Raw genomic sequence first — 22,364 nt, 5'->3', positions numbered from 1 at the left:
TCAGGATTAAGATGGCATTATTGAGTTAAGCATTCAATGAACACCTCAGGGAAGGAAAGCCATAACATGTATGCATGCCATAAGTAGTTTTCAAATGAAAGGGTCATCTGGGGGCGAAGAGTGGATGGCAGTTATTGACTTCCTTGTCTGATATCATTTCCAGAATCCACAGAGAACCAGGATCAAGAGTTGAAAGTGTGATCATGTCTCTGTGTTTGGCCTTTTGTGGACCATTCCATAAAGTTGTCAATAGCTATGGCCAGAATTTCAAAATGGGAAGCTGCTCTTTACATACCAGGGAGTAGGGCTTTCTGAAATAGATTCTGAAGTCGAAAAGAACTCTGAGTGTTTTCTGAGAAGGGTTGACCTCCTTTCATGCCACTTACTGTGAATTAAAGCTGCGAGGGAGAACTAGTTTGGGCATGTGGTACAGCACTTAGCGCCACCGCTGCCAGGGAACAAGATTTGTGTTTCTAAGGAGATACAACAAAAAGGAGAATGCTTTAAGAGCCAGCGGCTGTCAGAGTGTAAAAGTATCTATGTTCAGAAAGGGAAATAGAAGCTGAATTAAGTAATTTTATACACACGTTACGGGGTGCCCTTCTGTGAGTAATTCTTAAATTCAAAAGCAAATAGTTGTGACCACAAAGGGCTTAGTACATCTCAGCTGATTTTAGCTCTCAGACTCAAACTGGATATGATTGGTATTGACCTGCTCTGTGCATGTGATTTTAAGATGGTCTGACTCTTGTCTGTCATTCTGTTGGGTTGTATTAATAACAGGGGACAAAGGGTGAAATAGTCCAATAAAGTTTTGAGCAGCCACTTGACAACGTATTCCAAATAAAAGAGAGGAGGAAAACCCTAGCTCTACCAACTGGGACCATAAAACAGAGTCTTCTACACCCTCTTTAATGCCAATATTAACCAGTTTGCAAATGTTTAGTCAGTTGTGGGTATGGATGGATGTCCTGAATGGGTTTCTGGGATAAAGTATCATCACAGAACAGAAATCACAGGGAGAGCGCACCAAGGAAAAATTACAGTACTGCTATATTTACTTAGTGCCTCTGCACTAGGGTTTTATTTTCCACAGTTGGAAAGGGAACCACCTGTCTCAACTGCTGATGTCAGAGAGCTCCCTCGAGACACAGGGCTGCTGGAAAGCACATGATACTGTACATATTTGCTCTTACGTTCGTATCTGGCTAAGATTGGGTTTCAGATTTGTACCCTATTGTGGAGTTCCTTTAGCAGTGACTCTCAGGTGCCCTCCCACGTCACCATGCCCTTGTGAATTAAAAAGTGGCCTGCCGAAGCCCTTGTTGTGAGTGTTCCCTCATCTCGCGATACCAGTATTTGCACTGCAGTAAAATGAATGACACACATGTTGGGGTTATCATCTATGGATTCAGTTTTGAAAGTGAGTATCAGGAGGCATTATCTCTGCACCTAGGAGGCTTTATGCTATTGGTAGGTGGGGTTTTGTTTTATTTATAGTGATGAAGGCTTTTAAAGATACATATATGTGTGTATACCAGATTTGGAGGTTTTGTATGTGGATTGCTAAACAGACAAAAAAAAATTTTAAAAGAGAGATAAGTATGTAGCATACTTCATTTTTTTTTTTTTTAAAGCTGTTCGTTTGTCAGCGTGGAGAATTTGTTGTAGAGTGAATAAAATGCCTAATTTGGAAAGACTGGATATTATGACCATGCATTTCAAGTGATCTAGTGCATTCTTTTTAGTTTTTATTTTTATTTTTAAAGATTTTTAGAGTTGTGTAATCCACTGCTCCAGTTTTCTGGAGGAGAATTCGGCGTTTTAAATGTAGCTCCTTAAGGAAATGTGAGGACCACCATGTTGCACAACTCCAGGCACTCATAGTCAAGAACTCACACTTAAACGATCCTGCTGGCTATGTGTGCAATCTCCGAAATATGATGCCCTCAACATTACTCAAATGTTGTGTAAAAGTAGAGTTGTTACCAACAATTGCAGGAGGCTTGCTGTTAGTGAAGTTGTTCATTATTTTAATAATGCCATGCATCTCCATTTAAATATCTTCACCAACTGCAAATTATATGGTTATTACACAAAATTGGTGGAAAACAGAGTCTGAGGGTGTAAATTACATTCTTGGGCCACATCAAATCAATTTCCTTTTAGGGATAAGAACCCGAGTTCTTAATTCCCAGCCGTCCTATGATGCACACCTTCAATTAAATTTATATTGGAAATGATGCTTGATGTTTTTTTCTCAAGTCCTAAAAATAGAGTAAATAGGATGGGCTAAGACCCCTTGGTTCATCTAATCTTCCCCCCAGTGTAGGATTTTCCTATGAACCATTAAAAGTGTTATAATATATGATTGATATTAATTAGTTTTCTGTAAAGTACTGCACTCCTTAACATGAACTGAACTAGAAATAAATATATTACCATGAATTAAGATTTTATTAGTTGCAAAGAAGAATTGGATGAAGGCACCTATGTGAAATCCTAAGTACAGGCGTCAAACTGAATTAATGCCAGCACTGCCTTGAGATTAATTTGAGTACTGAATAAGAAATAGTATACCATAACATAACTGTGTTTACTGAATCATTCTTGGCATCAAAAACTAAAGCTACATTATAAATGCAACAACAGGCTTTTCTCCTTTGGAAGAGAGTGGCGGGTGCATTTTGTAATTAAAGTGAATGTTACCCTCTGAAAAATGCCTCTCGTCCCTAGGAAGGAAACAGCCTTCTTGAGAACCCTGCATCCTTGTATATATCTCAGACTTTGCATACTTGGTGTTGCTCTGGCCATCTTCTGCATCCTAGAGTATAGTCAGCTCTATTTTCCACTCACTTTATATATTTTCATCTTATTACTCTGTATATGTTTTGCAAAAGATGTGGAGGGTGCTGAAAAGTTTTATGGGATTGCCCCAGGGATGCTCTAGAAGGGATTGCTGATTTTATAGGGAGAATGGATTGTACAGCATTCAATACAGGGCCATGCAGACTGAGGCCTGCGAGTCCTGAGGATCACTTTTTACAGATTGTGATGTGAGTAGCGCCCCCTGGAGTTGTGCATTGCTGTGGCTCTGCTCTACTTTCCCTTAATGATTCTGAAATTTCCTGATTTTATAAATTTTATATGCATCTATGATATAGGTTACTTGCAGACCAAATGCAAAACTTTAAAGTTAAATAGGAATACTAGGCACATCACACATCTAATTTTAAATTGTATAGTAACTACATTTTTATTATTTTATTTTATTTTATTTTATTTTTTGAGACGGAGTCTCGCTCTGTCACCCAGGCTGGAGTGCAGTGGCCGGATCTCAGCTCACTGCAAGCTCTGCCTCCCGGGTTCCCGCCATTCTCCTGCCTCAGCCTCCGGAGTAGCTGGGACTACAGGCGCCCGCCACCTCGCCCGGCTAGATTTTTGTATTTTTTTAGTAGAGATGGGGTTTCACCGTGTTCGCCAGGATGGTCTCGATCTCCTGACCTCGTGATCCGCCCGTCTCGGCCTCCCAAAGTGCTGGGATTACAGGCTTGAGCCACCGCGCCCGGCCAGTAACTACATTTTTAAAAAGGTAAATTTAATTTTAAAGTCTTTGACTTAATATATTCAAAATATTATATTGACAAATGACTCTAAGTTATTAATGAAATATTTTGCATTCTATTTTTCATATTCAGATTGAAATTCCAGGTATATTTTATATCTATAGAAGTCTCAATTTTTGTGTGGACACATTTTAAGTTCTCAGTAGCCATATATGTGGCTAGTGGCTACTGCATTGGCTGGCATAGTTTTGGACTTAGATAGCAACTTGCCAGCATTTTACTACACAGAAAATTGCTTTAAAGAAAAAAAAAGTACCTTAAATGTCAAAGATAAAATGTAACATATCCTTTATGCCATTTATCAATTTAAGAAGCGATTATGTGATTGATCACAAATTTGCGAGAAGTGTGAATGCTAAGACAATTGAGTTGATAGGCTGCTGGTGGCACAATGAACTTTATATTGAATTGTTTTGTTCCTGTGGCTTTGTTGTCCATTCTTCCCTCTGTGTGTATTTCAAATATCATCATTTAAAACACAATTTGATACTTTGTGGTTCCTCTCATTGTCCCAAACTCATGCTTTCTTGTCAGTTTTCATGCACCATATGAATGTCTTATTTCTTTTTTGTTTGTTTGTTTGAGACGGAGTTTTACTCCGTTGCCCAGGCTGGAGTGCAGTGGTACAATCTCGGCTCACCGCAAGCTCTGCTTCCCACATTCAAGTGATTCTCCTGCCTCAGCCTCCCAAGTAGCTGGGACTATAGGCCCCTGCCACCATGCCCAGCTAATTTTTGTATTTTTAATAGAGACCAGGTTTCATCATATTGGTCAGGCTGGTCTCGAACTCCTGACATCAGGAGATCTACCCACCTCAGCCTCCCAAACTGTTGGGATTGTAGGCGTGAGCCACCACACCCAGCTGGATTTCTTAACAGAGAAATTCTTGAAAGACTTTTGGCTCAAATAACATTGTGGCCAGCTTAATGGAAACAAAAATTGTTTTCTCCACTTGCTGCTTCTGGTCTCCTTAGAGGTAGTGCCAGCTCAAGACTGGTATGAGGCTGGTTTTTACTTTTCTTTAGGTAAGTAGAGAAACAAACAACCACCTGGCAATCCTACAACTTGTGATAACACTGTCCCTCATAGAAAGTCAACTTACTATAGGACTTAAAGAGAACGTCTGATGTGCTTGGTTTCCAAATCTTTATTTTTCTTAGGTGAGGAAGGCAGGTGAAGAGCAAACACTTGCATCTACTCTAATGTTGCTTGATTTTACATTGAGTTTTAAGTAGTCAAACATGAATGGCAGGCATCATTATTGAGTAGCCATTATATGCCAAGCACTTGGCTTATACTCATTTTCTTTAACCTTAACATGAGCCATGTAAAATAGGCATTTATATTTCCATTTTTGTAAATGAAGTGCTTGAGGTTCAGATAGTTTAGGTGACGTCTTCAGTTCCTACAGATAGATCGTAAGTAACAGATCTACATTGTCTGACTCCAAAGTCCATGCTCTCGGAGAAGAGGGACACATTTTTCGAGCAAGTCAATGGCACCGTTCAATAATGAGTTTTGAACCAAGAGAAAAGACTAACATTTTAGAGTTGTAATGTTCTTTCACTTCACTTATTCAGGAAATAAATACAGAGAATATGTAATCCCATTTCATTTTTTGATAGAAGAGGAAATAGATTAAGAAAGTTAAAGTGGCTTTGTCCAAAGTCAGACAAACAAACCTAGACATCAAGTCCTTTGAGTCCTGCTCCAAGGCTGTTTGTCTGAGTGGTTTAAGGGACGCTTTAAGGAGGTAAGTTGGACATTGGGAATTTTTTTTTGTGACAGGCTGCAAACTTCAAAAATGTGTGGTACAGAAACTTTATTTCTCTTTCTTTTCTATGCATTTTGAACTTGTTATCAAAGTATATGATATTGAAAAGTACATATATCATAAGAGTTTAGCTCAGTGAATTTTCAGTAACAATGTACCCATGTAACCAGCACAGACAGCAAGAAAGAAACCCTAACTAACTTCCTGGAGCCTCTTCCCGCTTGACTGTGGTGCTCCCTGCCCTGCCCCAAACCACTACCCAGGGCAATCTCTCACCGATTTGCAGCCACCTAAGTTAAATATCTGTTTCTGTGCTTTATAGAAATGGAATCATAACGTATGCACCTTTCATGTGTGTCTGGCTTCTTTTGCTTCACATTACATTTCTGGGATTTATCTACATTTTGGTGTGTAGCAGAAGTTCATTAATTCTCATTGATATATTTGGCCATACTTTCAAGTATAAAATCCCTAACAAACATAATACTGTAAGTGGAATGAATAGGTTGATTTCATATTAATTACTGGTTAAATTGCTTTTTTCCTAGAAAATTATTAGCTATAGTTTTGTGTGATTTGGGCTAAAACAAAATAACAAAGCTGAAATATGGTGCATCAGCAGTTACAAAGCATAACACAATGCAGGATATCACCCCTGTCCTGTGGTTTTTACGTAATATGTGACATTGAATGATGTCATAGAGAAGACAAAGAGAGCACACAAGCTGAACATACCCACAGGAGAGCCCTGGGTAGGCGTTCCCACTTAGTGGCTTTGTATGGCTGTGCAAAATGTTAGGTGTGGCCCGTTTTTAGGTGGCCTGCATGCAAATGGATGTACTAACATGGATAGTAGAAAGTTCCACCTCAGGGGCTAGGCGCGGTGGCTCACACCTGTAATCCCAGCACTTTGGGAGGCCAAGGGGGGCGGATCATCAGGTCAGGAGTTTGAGACCAGCCTGAACAACATGGTGAAAACCCATCTCTACTAAAAATACAAAATAAAAAAGTTAGCCAGATGTCATGGCACGTGCCTGTAATCCCAGCTACTCAGGAGGCTGAGGTGGGAGAATAGCTTGAACCCGGGAGGCAGAGGTTGCAGTGAGTTGAGATTGCGCCACTGTATTTAAGCCTGGGGAAAAAAAAAAAAAGTCCACCTCAGGAATTGTTAAAGATTTTTTTGTTTTGTTTTGAAAAGTGGGAGGGAAAGAATTTACTCTGATCATCTGCTTGGCACAAAGTACAATCTGGACCCTTTAAAGAATAATAGAGGTTTTGGCTTGTTTAAAATGGGTCTCTTGTCAACCTCTTTTTGCAGATTGTCTCACAGGCACAGAATCAAGGTTTCTTATGTTAGTTTTCTTATTACTTCTTCTTCCTAGTTGCAGGAAAATGTGAATGTAATGCCAGTGAATACTGCTAGTGAGAACCCAGCATCGTGTGAGAATAGCTGGGGGTTTATCAAGGCATTGTCCTGACTGAGGTTTATCATTTACCTGGTCATCTTTTCCTTACTCCTATGTCATCAGTGCTCCCTCTCCAAATTTTCTGGTAGAGAAGTTAGTTTTCCTATGACTGATTCATTCACTCAACCTTAAAGGAAAACCTCCAAGCTGGTTGGTCTTAGATGGCACCAAAGCATACATCTTCTGTCTCTCACTCAATAGAGTTGTATGTACAAAGGAAACAGCTGAAAAGGAAATGCTATCCTGTGATATGGCCTTGGTTTAATACATTTGCTAATACTGTTATGGTAAAATATTAGGCATATGACCTTTTTTCCTCCCTTCACACCCTACATTAATATCTCAGCTGATACCTTCTAAATTAAAAATATGTACAATCTTTTACCAAATATAATGAGCTTTTTATTTAAGGAGGGTCTTCTGGTATTAGGCGGAAAGGATGTTACTTTAAACTCGCATTTCCTTAGCTGCTGTAGACCTTATTCTTATGTACAAAACCCTGAATATAATATCTATCCTCCTTTCTAAATCTTCTCTCTCTGGGTGACACCATTTCTAAATCACATGTAGTGACTACCACATCAGTTGTGTAGTTTTCACACTTGCTGTGCATGCAGGGACTCGGTCTTACATACGACTCGTGCTACTTTCCAGAATTAAAGATAAACAAGATGAAAGCCAGCTGCTTCTCTGGGCAGCTACCTGAACTTTGTAAGAAACACAGGTCTCTAGGAAGCTGAGCTTCTCAGAGCCAATACCCGTGGTTGAAAGTATTATTTTTCACAAGTTCTCTGGTATTCTTTTTCTAGAATGGTTGAGTGGTTAAATATCTGTATTGCAAGGAAAATGATGAAGCTGTGCTCTTTCAGCAACACTGAGCACCAGTTGCCTTTCTTGTACATCATCTCTGATTTCCAGTGTCTTTGTGAAACGAGACATTTGGATTCACCCTGTGCAAAGAAGTCTTCCTGAGTTGTCTGTCTCTGTCAAGACAGGCACATCACTGCATTTTAGATCTGGCAAAGATCTTTGATTTAATTGAATCTGGCCATCTTTGTTGACAGATAAGGAAACCGAAGCTCAGTATCATTACATGAACCACCCAAAGTCGAATTGCTGGCAAGTGACATAGCTGAATGAGGGCCATGTTCTTCTTATCTTGCATTTTCCTTTCATTTTGGGCTAAATCAAGAGCCTCAAAGTGACTCCACCTGTCAGGTAGACTTGAGCCTCCAGTACTCACCTTAAATCTCGTAAGGCTGGCTGACTTTGGTTTCAACCTCATTACCCCTCTTCTTACAAATATTCTTAATAGTTAAAATAATGAACACCCATGTGTAGGAAGAATGATCTGCAGAAACGGCCAAGGAAACTGTGAGAACATGAAATCAGATTGGCTGATATAAAGCTTTCGTTCCTATGAATATAGTTGACCTTCCAGGGGAAAGAAAGTGGGTTTTCCCCTCTTGTGATACTTGAGAAGCCAAAAGTGAGCTTTCTGCCCAAGCACTGGGCTGCAAAATGGCAGCATTTACACAGGCTGTTTCACATTTAGGGATGGGCTGTGTTCCAGAAATTTACTTGCATGTCACTGGGTTGAAAGTGGGGCTGCATTTTCCTGGTCAAATCAATTTCAGTCATCTCCAATGGAAGCCATGTCTCTAAACACTCTTCCCATAAGCCTTTGCTGGTGGCCCCTCCTTTTTTCCCCAGTTAGTTGATAGACCCTCTTCTTGAGAATTATTCTTACCAGTTTATTCAAACCATTCTTGAAAATATTTACTATTATATAAATGAATGAAGTTTCTTTAACCCCACCCAGGCTAATTAAGATTTTTGAAGAGAAAATTGACTTAACAATTACATTTCAGATTGAGAAACAAATGGAAGATGGTAGTGGTGTCTGGGGGACAGTGGTTTTGGTCTACCTCTGAGGCAAGCTAATAGAAGTTGATAGCTTCCTTCTCTCCATAATTCTGGGATTTCTAAGTATACTGCACACTAACTTCCCTCAGTGTTGCTCATGAGCTTTGCATCCTAAGTGGAGTAGCTGTTTGACTTGGTATGACAGGCAGAAATGGCTTCATTTTAAATATATGATGAATATTTGAGATACAATATTGGGCATCAGGGGCTATTTCTATCTGCTACATTCCCTGTATGTTAAGCAGGCATGGCTTTAGTACTGAATCTCTCTGTTCCTCTCAAAACTGAATAATTCTTCTTCTTCTGAATATGAAAGTCATGCATGTTTATAAAAGAAAATTTGAAAATTACAGAAAAGCACACTCACATAGAGGAATGTAAAAAGTATTTATAACGTCATCAGCCACTACAAACAGCTTGTTATATTTCCTCCTCATCCTCTTCTTCTTTCTGAGGATATATTTTTACAGGTAAACTTTTCATGATTATAGTTTTTTCAAGCCTAATTTTAAACCCTAATATATTTTGAACACTTTCCTATTATGCTATTAAATATATTTTACAACAGATTTTAATAACATTATATATATATATATATATATACATACTTCTCTATAATTTATTGAACTAGGTCACTTAATGTTGGACATTCACATTGCATTCAAGTTTTCAATAATACAAATAATGTTGCATTGGGTATCCTCATATGAAAAATCTTTGTACACATTCCCTTATTATTGCCTCAGGATGAATTTCTAGAAGTAGGTGTTTTAGGTCTGTGAGGTTTTTAAAAGTTTTAAATACATATTGCCTGCTTGCTCTGTATAAAAATTATACCCAGTATAATCCTACCAGTAGTATCTAATGTCTGTTTTTCGATTGAGCTGCTAAATGTAGAGGTCAGTCCTAGAAGTGGTCTTGGTTAAGGATGTTTTCTCAAAAATCTTATGTCTAATTGGGCCAGCAAATATAAAGTAAGAGTTTATCTGTTGCCACAAAATTGAACTTAGACCTCAAAGCTAATTGCTTCTTAAGATGAGAATTTATTTCCCTTCTACCTCTCTGACATGTTTGGGATATATATATACATATCAGAGCAAAATTCAAATATCAAAGCACTGGAAAAACCCATAACAGAAACACAAGTCAAATAACCAAAAATCCTTCCAAGACTCTGCCTGGTGGTATTTAAAAAAAGGAAAAGAAAAAAAAATTGTCTATTTATTGTTACCTTTTGAGACTATTTGCAAAATATAGTTTTGTTTTGTTTTGTTTCCTTAAGATCGAGAAAAGCTAAGCTAATTAGGACTCAAGCGCTAAAAAATAAGTATCAGGGGAACAGTTTGATTACCTTTTTTTTTTTTTCAGTTTAACAATTTGTGTACCTCAATTTTTCCTGGCCCTTACTAACTTCAGCTAGTGCAAAGAAAAAAAAATCTTTCTTAGTAAATGAAATGTTATATTGTGTATTGAAGTTCAGTAGCACTTTAAATTTTTAAATAGTGCCAAATTTGACAATATGTAATATGCCTTATTCATTTCCAGTTAAAAAAATTGCTAGATAATCCTATTGAATATTTATCATCTAAATAATCAATAACTCTCTGCACTATAGATAAATTAACCTGGAATAATTAAGGTAAATGAAAATGTAGATTCACAAATACAACAGAATTGAACATCAGACAAAATCAGATTTTAACCACCCTTTTATTGTCTCTTACCTGTGTGCTTAATAAGTACAATTGTTGCTTTATGTTTAGATTAGTCCAATTGACTGCAACTCTGATTAATTTTCATGTTATTTTTTGTTTCAATATGAAAAACACCAAAAGCACATTTTGAGGTCCAAATTAAAATAGAGGCTGACTCAGTTCCATAGAGCTGGTTTTATTGGAGAGGAGAGTTGTTTTTGCTGGGGTTGTCTATCACAACTTGTTTATTAAAAAAAGAAAAATAAATGCTAGGAGACATTCAAGCTGTCTTGATTTTCCTCTAGTTATTTCCTCAAAGCTTCTTTGTTCACATGGACATCACTGTGACATTTTTTGTGGAAAATGAGGTTTAATTTTAAAGTATTTATAGAAGTCTTTGTTATAGCCTATCCTGCTACCAACTTTTGTGTTCTACACAGTCTCTGCTTCTAACCGGAGGCCCAAAGCATGTGTTTAGAAACTGATGTGGGGTATCAGGATCAATTAGTCCCTCTAGGAATTAAAAGCAAGCAATTGAGTGCCTGTTAACAATGATTAACTTTACAAATATTAGTAATTCTAGGCAGGCCCCTTTGCTTTCTGGACGAATGTTCTAGGCAGGCAGCATTCCCAGGAATACTGGTTTCCAGCTATGTGGACTGTCCCTCAGTTATAAAGTTGCCTCCGGGGTCTTTGCTATGGCTTTGATTTGAGGATGATTGTTATTCTTATGGATGAAACTTTAGTTCTTTCTAGAAAGGCTCTCAGTGATTCGCAAGCTCTTTTCAGCTGCTCTCTAAGCCTTGCCGAGCCTTATTTTTCTCCATTGTAAAATGGGTACACAGGTCATCCTTATTGGATAGTTTGGAGGACTAAATTGATTAAGATGTGGTATATGAAGTGCTGACCTTAATATCTAGCCCATATGTGCTCTGCTGTATATGTTTTGCTTCCCACCTTTCTTTCCTGAGAAGTTTCTGCATACATATATTCTTATGTAGTTATTGTATAAATAGTGTGTATGGAAACATTCCCGAGATTGTATTTTCCTGTTCTTTGTTGATTTAGAAAACTAAAGCTATAGTAATTTTCTGCTGTGTGTAAGAGGGAAAATGTACCCATGAACTGTATTCAGCAAACTTAAAATGTTAAAGCTCTTGGTCACCTTTTTATTATGCCCAGTGATGATAAACTGTCAATTTCCTTATGTTATTTGGGAATTTACTAGCAACTTATTGCAGATATCACAGTAGACACATCTCTTATAATATGTATGATCTGAAAGAAGCAGCAGTCTGGTAGTTTTTTGTTTGTTTTGTTAAAATAAAAACTTATAAACTTATAAAAACAAGTGAACAAATATATTTATCCTAATGGCTCTTCTGAGTTTGCTTCTGAAATCACCTATATTCAATATAGACAACAGAACCGGTTGTTTTTGCTATTGTCTGAGGTTTTTGAGTTTGGGGGTTTGAATTTGATTCTAATTTTTAGAAATGGGCAGTTGTCTGAAATATGGAGGGGTGGGAAGAGCCTTTAATTTGGGGTAGGAGTGAGGAGGGAAACCCAAATGTTATACACTTCATTCAACATATTTATTCGAGAATTGAATTATTCTCTTGAGGGTTTTCTTTCTCTTTGTTAGCAACTCGAGATAGATTCTCCTGCCTCTACTAATATTGAAACCCTGGAAAATGTTAACAGAATTACAGAGGGGAGAAATTATCAGGATGGAATGTAGGCTCTGTGTAGATATGCAGCATTAGGGGCACTCGGCAGATGTTAATAAATACCTCTTTCTATTGTTGAGATAAAATGAGTTTGATTTGGGTGTGACCTGCAGTGGTCAATGAAAGGACCTTGTACCTCACCAGGGTGTGTTTTAAGCAGGAGAAGAGGAATCTGGGTGTTGATCCAAGTGACATTGGTTTTTCATACCAAATTATTCTCCATTTTTAAGGGTTGTCATCCCCTTAAAATTGTAAGCTCTCTTGTGTCCATGTTATATGCTTTCTTAGCAGTCCCTGTGATACATGGCTGTGCACACAGTAAAGTTTCAATATTCCTTGTTGTGTGAAACCAGATATTAGGAAATTTTGGAGATAGAGTTGACGAAGGGGTGAAAGGACGGCTGTGGGTAGAGAGTGAGAGAAATAGTCAAGGCAGAGAGGGAATTAAATATAGAAATGGCCCAGGGAACCAGAAAAAACCAAGGCTGGTGAGCAATGAACAATTTAAGTTCTCCTGAGCAAAGAAAAAAAACTGGACAGAAGAAAAATTTTAATCTGAAGAGTTAATTAACAAAATTATAAAACCTCTAAAACATCCCTCTCATTACAGCTGTAGTTTTAAGATTAAAAAAAAAAAATAGTGGAAAGCACTCTAATTTGTCCTAAGAATCTATTTAATTTTTATTTGTCCAGTAATAGAAATTTGAGGGGGCAATGCAATATACTGTAGTTTATAAGTCCTTTAAATGTTGTTACTTCTGAATTACCGTCCTCTTTGTGATAGTGATAGTGAAGAAAAAACAAGTGTGTTTGAAATCACTTCTGGTTTCAGTGCATGTGCTGATTTGATTTTTTAGAAGTATAATTAGATGGCAAAAAATAAGAAAACCCTAACAATACAATCTGGGCAGGTTAGAATATCAAAAATTATAATGAGCCTGTTCCAATGTAAAGAACATCTCTAAAAGATGTGAATAGGTTTTAAAAATATGATGAATATCTAGCATTGGATGAACACAAATAAAAGTATCAGTGAATATCACAGTGGAAGAATCACATGATAATACTTAATAAACATTGACTCTTCTTGGCCAGGTGACCAATATTATTTCACAGTTGATTGTTAAGGGGAGAGTCAGTGACCTTTGTCCTGAATTTGAATAATTTACTGAAATTTTGCATTAAATCAGGATATAATTGGGAAGAAAATTAGTGTTTCTTTGTGGGGAGTGCAGAGTAATGCCACTAATTGCTTGTATAAAAGCATTCCCGAGGTTGTATTTTCCTGTTCTTTCATTAGAAAATTAAAACTACAGTCATTTTCTCCTGTTTGTAAAAGGGAAAATGTGCCTGTGAACTGTATTCAGCAAACTTAAAATGTCAAAGCTCTTGGCCACCTTTTTATGCCCAGTAATGATACACTGTCAACTTCCTGACGTTATTTGGGAATTTACTAGCAACTTGTTGCAGCTATCACAGCACACAAATCTCTTATAATATGGGTGGTCTAAAAGAAGTAGCAGTCTGGTGGTGTTTTGTTTCTTTTGTTCTTTCTTTCACTTTAATATTTGAGCAACTTAATATTTAAAATATGTGTTAGGGCAAATCACCATGTTTTTCTGTTTAAGGAGACGGACAATGAAGAATAGGGTATATTAACCTCAGTAGAATTGTGCTTTACAAATTATGTTTAGATAACTGGGGGGTTGCTTTCAGGTAAATTATTATCAAGTGAAAGAATTGAGCTGATTCTAAAAGTGTATTGGGTTTAACATTTTATGAAAACATGTTTATTCACACAATACATACATGTATACATCTCCTGGGAACTTGGAAGGGTTAAGTCAGACCCCTGTCATGTTACAGGAAGTGTTTTTCCACTGTATCCAGTACCTTGAGTTTGTTATGTATTCAATATGTAGTGTCATCATAAAACAGTTGCACCTGCATTAGCCCTCATTGTCTCAAGGCACAAGCTGAAAAATAATAGAAAGTAAAGCTCAGGAATTGAATATTTCTGCTAATAGTGTGTTGGTATTTTTCCCTCAGTTCACGGACATTCTTGATTTCAAAATGCAAACTACACAACCCAGGGCACTAGGGTTGGAATTCAATGTTTATTCAAAAAGGCACCCTAAGGCAGTTAGGGAGGAAATGCTACATGTATGAAAAATAGGAGCCCGGAATCTAAGCTGATCTGAGCGCAGCAGCAGCGACTGTATTTACTAACACTTGTTTTCTGGGAGCCTATGAAAGAAATGGAAATAATTAGAAGGAAGCTGAAAGGAGGGGGTTTTGGGGCTTGTTCTCCTTTTATGGAGCAAAGAAAACTGCAGCAATACTTCGGGAGCTGGTATTCCCTACTGCCGTGGGGGCAGCCGAATTCTGGGTGGAGGAGTTTGTTTATACCTTAACAAATACAGCCTATGTTGTTGATTAAACAAGCAAAAAAAAAAAAAAAAAAAAAAAAAGCCTCATTTGCTGCTTTCAAACACTCCCTCAATGAGAAAATGCCTCATAAAAATGCATCATGTGATAAGCTCTTGCTTTAGTCCCAAACTGAGCTTGAGTCCACTTGGAGATCTTAGAATTAAAGAGTTCTTAGGGAATACACATTTTAGCTAAGAATGTAGTGACTCTGTCATGAAGCAGGGAGCTTTGCCACTTGCTTGTTTTGGAAGGAAAATAAATTAAAAAAAGATTGCAGGGGATTTTGGTTATTATATGGCCAGGGCTCCGTTTAGAGTCTGTGGCATTCAAAGCTGGCTTTAATCACAGCATGATGCTTGAAGCCTCCAAAAGTCCAAGTGTTTCCTTTCTTTCTTTCTTTCTTTCTTTCTTTTTTTTTTTTAAGCGTTACTTCACTGAGGCAGAGGGCTGCCTTTGAGTGACGTCACGAGTTAGAGCAGCAAGCTGCACAGGGGAAGGGAGGCTGGGTGAGTGACAGCCCAGCCTACTTTTTAATAGCTTTGTCATGTGACTGGGGACTGTAGTAAGACAGGTGCCTTCAGTTCACTCTCAGTAAGGGGCTGGTTGCCTGCATGAGTGTGTGCTCTGTGTCACTGTGGATTGGAGTTGAAAAAGCTTGACTGGCGTCATTCAGGAGCTGGATGGCGTGGGACATGTGCAACCAGGACTCTGAGTCTGTATGGAGTGACATCGAGGTGAGCTGGGGCTGGGCTCGGCGCTGCAGCCAGGACTGACGCTTCCCTCAGATGCTATTATTCCTGTAAGGGGGGATGGGCTTGGGCAAAGAGAAGAGCCAGGAAAGTAGTCCAGGCAGGAGCTTTTAGAAGAGAACCTCAATCTTATCTTAACTCCAATAAGTTTGCTATTTTAAGGTGGCTCTGAGATGCCTTGAGCAAATCAAAGCTTAGCTGCTGTCATCAGTATCTGTTGCAGTTAGAAACTCTTTCCATGTGACTTTGGCACTGTTTCTACTCATATGCAATATTTATGCTCTAAGATATTGATATGAATCAGAAGCTGAAGTCTTTCCAGTGGTGTTTAGTGGCCTGGTTGGAAAAATGCCATTTCTATTTATAATAAGACGAAGATAAAAATATTAAAATGGATGTGTTCAAATATAGTCCGTTTTGACTGTATTCCGGATTTTTCCCCCCCTCTCTCTCTGTTCATCAGACAGAGAACTTACAAAATCCTAAATAATCCTGCTGGGCTATTTTAGATTGCTTTTCCCACAGAACACAAAACAACGATGCTGCTTCCTTTAAAACTCCTATACGTGGTTGAAAGATTTGGCCTGCGAATAAAAAGAAATGCCTGGCAGTGCAAGGTTTTCCGTTCGCGTCGGTGGTTAAATCTTCCTGTACCACGGAGAGCTGCCTGAAGCCGAGAGAGAATAGAGTTTATGCAGGACTGTGTGTGGAGCTGCTCGCTGCTTGTGTAAAAATAGACAGCAATACATCAATTCCACAGTCTCTGCTGGCTACAATTCATACAGGGGGGAAAATAACGCAAGCAGTTTCCTCGTAATCTCTGGAGTCTAGTTGTGGGGGGGGGGACGGGGGACGGAGGACCTCGGCGTGTTTGCATTCGGCACAATGGAATGTTCTCGGAAGGAAAGTTTGGGCAACTTGGGAAACAAGCGAAACTTTCTGTGGACTCTGGTGAGATGGACTCGAATTGAATTGCATGGAGGATCCCAGCTGCTAACAATGAATCTGGCAAAAGACTGCGAGTGTTTCCTCTGGGTAGCTGGGGGCACGTAGGGTAAGGGGGAGGATCAAGCCCACACGTGATTTGATTAAATAAGATGTCCATGTGGTGCAGCGATACACATCTAAAGTGAAAATAATTTGGCCAAGGCCGTCTGTGAATGCTTTTTTCCTATCTAGCGAGGCATGCCTGGGATTCTTAACTCTTTGCTGGGTTTGCAAATGTTGGCTCCATTTGCCCTCCCTTGCCTTGGTAGATCGTATTTGTGGATTGTAATTGTTATCTTGTTCTGATTTCTTGGTAAGGTGGAATAGATACGGATAATTCATATGCCCTGTAGCCATTATGAGTCAGGGTTATAAGTGGCTTCAAAGTCCTAATTGTCTTTGAGTAGCCGGAGTGTCCTGTGGGTGGTTGTCTGGCTGGCACTGTGGGTCTCAGCTGCTGTAGTTTCATTTTCCCATCATGTATTATTCTTGATGCTGTTAGGAGTTGATTGAGGAACTAGATCATATGGAAATAAGGAAGATTTATTTTAATCATTGGAATTCCTGCAGTCATTTTCAAATAAGCATCAGAAGCATTTAAAACTGTGGCCTTTAAATTTTTTTCTTAAGGAGGAAAGGTCTTGGCTACTTGTCCAGCCATGGATGGAGTCGCCAGTCGGCTGAGATTGGCCAGTCACTTCTCTGTTACACTATAGGCAGCTAGATGCTAGAAGCTTTGCCTACATGGCAGCGGCTCTGGGAATCACCTCCACCAGTCTAAAATATTACGAGCAGCAGGTAGCGTAGGCAGTTTTCATTTTTTGAATCATTAATGTTTGCTGTCATCCTAAAACGTATTATGCCCTTTTGCACATAATGACAGGGTAGTACATTGGTTAATAAAGGCCTATATCACTAGAGCTACTTGGAGTGCCCATGTTTCACAGTTTAATGAAGGTGATATACAATAAGGTTACTAAGATTGATAGAGACAATTCAAATGACATACACCCTACTAAGTCTGTCATTCTTTACTGCCCCTCTCTCCACCCCCTTTCCCCATCTTGACTAATTTTTTTAAGAACCAAGTTTCTTTTTTCATTAATATAATTAATGTGACCAAATCCACTCCTTCTTCTCTCTCTCTTTAAAATTTACCATCAATGGCACAAAAAACCTCCAAAAGGTTAATGGAGAATTATACTTAATTATAATGATTCATTATCATCAATGCAGTTAAGCTAATTTATTGTCTGCTCCTTAACTAAGAGAAAAGTCTGGTGGGGTGAAATAACATACAATAATTAGCCTTTTGTGTTTAGTGACTGCTTTATCCTCTTAAATCTTATTATAAAATTGAGGCTACAGTTGTGAAATAGCTGTCATAGTTGCAAAGAGGCAGTAGAATGTGTCTGTGTCATTGCAATAAAGCACACCTGTTACAGATGTATAGGGAAACAGTAAATATCAGCATGTCAGATGAGGACAGTTACAGGGCTTGGACTGTTAAGTCTGGCATCGTCCAAAGGCCAAATATAAATTAATAACAGGAACACTTGCTACCACTAATGTGTTTTAGATTAGCAGGATAATGCCACATTCAGAAGCACAGATTTTATTAGCATGTCAACACTGGCAAGAGCACATGCACTTTTCTCAACCATAACATAAAAGCAAAATGAGAGAGAGATAGAGAGACAGATAGAGAGAGCAAGAGAGAGCAAGTGAGAGGAAGGAAAGGAATATGTAAATGACAAGATAGCACCAATATAACAAATTGACCTGGTCTGTTCAATGGTTTTCAAAAGTTATTTAAAAATACATATTTATGGAAGGTTAAAGGGTTTTAAACAAGTCATGCCAAAGAGGGCAGTTAGAGAGAGGGACACCAAAAAGTTGTCCACAAATCAGTATGCCACTTTAGCCTTCCAAAACATGGTTGGTTCCTAAGTTTCACAACAGGAACTTAAGCCGTACGTGGAAAGCCTACATTTTCTTGATTATTTTTAATTTTGTGTTACTATCTTTGTTGTTCATGTTTTTTAAAAGACTATGCCCCTATAACATCCTAGTGTATCTAGCACCATTGAAAAAGTTCTCCCCCATCTCTGAATTGGTGACATTGAGGAAAAGTTAGGATAGTGTGTTTGGGCTTGGAGGATCAGCTGTGTGGGCAAGAATGGAGTCTGGAAAGTGTTACACCCACAACCAAATACGAGCATTATGCCAGAATGAGATCTCTTCAGCCCAGCCTCCACTTACTTATATGCCTTGTCAGGTATACTGAGCTGTTAAGTTTGGGCTAACTCAGATAATAAAAGGAAAGACTAATAAAATGATAAGGAAAGAGTTTTGATGGCGAGGACGGCCCTTTCTTTGCATTCCCTTGTGCCTGCTGCCAGGGATCTCATTGGGGCCCAGTGGTCTTAGAAAAGGATGGCAATGATTTTCAGTCTCCCCCCATCCTCCCCTTACCAACTGCTGACTCCATTACCCAGTACTTACTTCTCAGCATGTTGCTTTTGATCACGCTGCTGCATATGACCTGTGTAATGTGGCCTGCTAGGAATCCCTGCCAGGGATAACAGGGGTGCTTGAGAAAGAAAATCTGCATAAAACTTACTTCATTCAAAATGTAAATGTCAAGGTGCATCTTTCATTTTATGCCTAACTGCTGCCTGGATGTGAACAATTCCACAGCATCTCTCCCGACCTTGGAAGGCAGGGCCATGAGGGTGCTGCGTCAGTGTGTGCCTCCTGATTGAGACACCCCTACTCACAGGTGGATGAAGTTCTTACTGTTCTGGCAATGCCAGACCCCTGCGATAGGAGTTCCTGCAGTGTTCTTTACTGTCTGCAGACTGACATTAGCAGTTAGGTAGCCAATTCAAGTTTAGGAGGCCACCTCATTGGTAAGGGGAGTCCACTTGCCTCCAAAAGCCCCATGGTAAAACAGTTAAAAAGACTGTCTAGTTCATGTAAGGGGATGAAATACTTTGACAATCTAAAATAATCTTGGTGATAAGCAGCCCAGCCATGGTAGAAGATATTTTAAACCTCTCAATATATAGAAATTATTTTGAAACTCTAAACAGAAATAGTTATTTTGAATTCACGTAAAGCACAGTTTAGATATGCATAAATAATGAACAAAATACACTGATGGTATGCTCTTGTGAGTTTTCTTTTCCGGGTACTAGGTGATGCCAACCACACACACACACACACAGACCCCTTGCAAGTTACATACAAAAGCCATATAGAAAAAAAATTATGATTTTTGTCCTTCATCTTAAGGAACTTGCTTTTGCCTTTAAGAATGAAGTCCAGAAAGTCATGAAGAGTCAAATAAGAGTAAATGATTTAAATAACAAAATTCAGGAGAATCACAGATGAGTCAAAGGGCTTTGCATCATTAGTTGCTAAATGAATTATATGGATTATAATGCTTAAAAGGAGTGTAAATGGAGAAAATTTTTCCTAGTGTAGTTCCTTTGTTCTTTTTCCATTTAGCAATAGTTTATTGAGCGCCTATGATGTATGATAAACTTTCCAAGGTAAAATCAAGTTTGTCTTATGGTTAACCATAAGACAGTTTAAAACTTTGGAAGCAGTAACTATCAAACAGGTACCAAGGATTTTGTACAAAGAGGTACAAAAATTTCTAGTTGATTTCTGGGTGGAAGAATCAGAGAAAGCTTCATGGAGCATGGTATTTACCATGTATTTGGAGGTAGAATTTTGGATGGAATAAAGCAGGAAAATTATTCTTCAAGAGCCAAGTGAGTAAAGATTTTAGGATGTTTTTCCTGGTGACTAAGGTGCCAGAAACTAGCTTTGGTAGTGTCGTTGAATTAACTAGGCTTAATTCCTATCACATGCTATTGCAGTTTAACAAATTCCTGTGGTTAATGGAAGCTTTTTTAAAATTTTTTTATTTTTATTTTTTCTGCCGCCTGCAGTGTGCTGCTCTGGTTGGTGAAGACCAGCCTCTTTGTCCAGATCTTCCTGAACTTGATCTTTCTGAACTAGATGTGAACGACTTGGATACAGACAGCTTTCTGGGTGGACTCAAGTGGTGCAGTGACCAATCAGAAATAATATCCAATCAGTACAACAATGAGCCTTCAAACATATTTGAGGTAAGGACATCCTTTGGAAAAATTAATTTTTCATTGACTTTGGCTTGGGCGAGACTAACATGGTAACAGGCCTGAACATATAATGGGTCCTTACTTTGCTATCACCAAAAGACTTTTCATCACAGTTACGTACTTTCTAATTTATGGAAAAACAGTGTTTGGAAAACAAATGGTTTATTTTTATTTTTATTTTTTTAAAGATTTAAGGGACTAAGAATCAACAACTGTGAGTGAGTTAAACTATGTTGAAATACTAAAGGGTTGTGAAAGGTTAGTGACAAAGAAGAACAAAAGTCTAAACCTGTTTATTCCTGTCTATTTCCCACAGAAAGAATGAGCAATAAATGGTACCTCATATAAATTAATAAATAAGAAGGCCTTTCTTTTTAACCAAGGGGGTAGATGTCTACCTTTATTTGCTTTACTAATTAGGTGAGCTCTTTTGATTATTATTATTAATCATATTTTTGGTACATATCTCTAATTTCTTTATATAATGGGAATTTCTAAACCTGACTAATCTACTGTATACTTATAAATCAGTCAAAATTCATTTACTTTTCAGTAGCGAGAATTATCTCCGTGACTCTGGACTCTTATTATAAACCTACCCTATAATAAAGAATGTTAATCTATTCCTATTAAAGTGTTACTCTGAGAAAAGAAATTCTTTCCCACAAGATCAGTACTCATTTACTTGAGAATACATGACTTTTTATAGGAACAAACATTTAGTGAGTACTCTGGCAAGTGAATTAAATGAAGATTGACAAATCAGCTGGTTTTCTTTATCACAACTGCCAGTGCCATCATCGTCATCATTATCTAATGCTTTCTGAGCACCTAGTATGTGCTGCACTTTTCTTATTCACCCGCAAAGACATTTCTTATACTGCCATGTTATTTGGTTGAAATCCGAGTCTTAAGAAGGCCAAGTCTAAAATATTAATTGAGTTTTTCTGGAACCCAGCATGCAATACATGCTGAATAAATGTTTGTTGAATCATGAGTGAATGATGAATATATTAATGTTGATAACAATAATAGTCATGACAATAATGGCCAACATTTTGGTATACTCATGCTTAATATATGTCATCTCACATATCCTTGAAAACAACCTATTGTTAGGTCCTATTATTATCATTTCTGTTTGACATATGCAGACACTGAAATTCAGAGAGGTTATTTGATTTTCCCCACATCACACAGTTGACAAGAAAGACCTGGGATTTGAACCTCAAATTTATCAGACTTCAAAGTTTATATCCTTGATTAAAGATAGAGAACCCATGAATTTGGGTGACAGCCATCCTTTACAAAGGCATATCAAGCTGCTTCTTTGCTCAATATATTTAAAAATAGAACAGAATCTTTCCTTTCAGTGTGGGTTGGCATGGAGGTACAGTTAGCTAGTGAGCTGAGACGGCTGTAGGTTCTGCCGACGGTTGAGATTTGGTAATACCTCTGGGGATTAAGTGGGTTTTAGAAGAATGCTTAAGGTAGTAGAGTTTGGACTGGGGAGACAGAACAAGGTGGAGGAAACACTGAAGGTTGTGGTTAGTTCTACTTTCCCAGGCTTCTCAGCCGGGTCTTAGAAAGTTCATGTGAGGACTTGGCCAGTTAGAACTGGTAAATTGAACATTCCTCACTCAGTACACTTGTCAGGTTACAGGCCCATTCTAAGTCATGCTGCATTAAATAAACAGTGCTTTAAAAAATGTCCATCTCCATACACCTCTTATCTAAAAATCAGCTATTCCATATCAGATGAATGCCATGCATTTTGTAGAGGCTAGAGAATAACTTAGAGGTAGGGGGAGATGGCATAGGAGTCAAT

General features: G+C 38.2%; 1 protein-coding gene across 4 annotated transcripts in view; it reads left to right on the top strand.

Moving 5' to 3' along the window:
- Positions 1 to 22,364, top strand: part of PPARGC1A (PPARG coactivator 1 alpha) — a 702,185-nt gene that overhangs the window by 588,636 nt on the left and 91,185 nt on the right. For 2 of the 4 annotated variants that reach the window (XM_033213898.1, XM_033213894.1), the window contains one exon: positions 20,345 to 20,524. In XM_033213898.1, coding sequence (XP_033069789.1) covers positions 20,345 to 20,524 — 180 coding nt within the window. Of the gene's footprint in view, positions 1 to 1,327; positions 1,424 to 15,188; positions 15,381 to 20,344; positions 20,525 to 22,364 lie in introns of those variants that run through there. The other 2 variants (XM_033213896.1, XM_033213895.1) reach the window with 2 other exon arrangements.

This window comes from Trachypithecus francoisi, unplaced genomic scaffold, assembly GCF_009764315.1.
Source record: "Trachypithecus francoisi isolate TF-2019V2 unplaced genomic scaffold, Tfra_2.0 Lachesis_group1, whole genome shotgun sequence".
Lineage (NCBI taxonomy): Eukaryota > Metazoa > Chordata > Mammalia > Primates > Cercopithecidae > Trachypithecus > Trachypithecus francoisi.
Note: the sequence above shows the minus strand (reverse complement) of the source record. Positions and strands in the feature narration are given on the sequence as shown.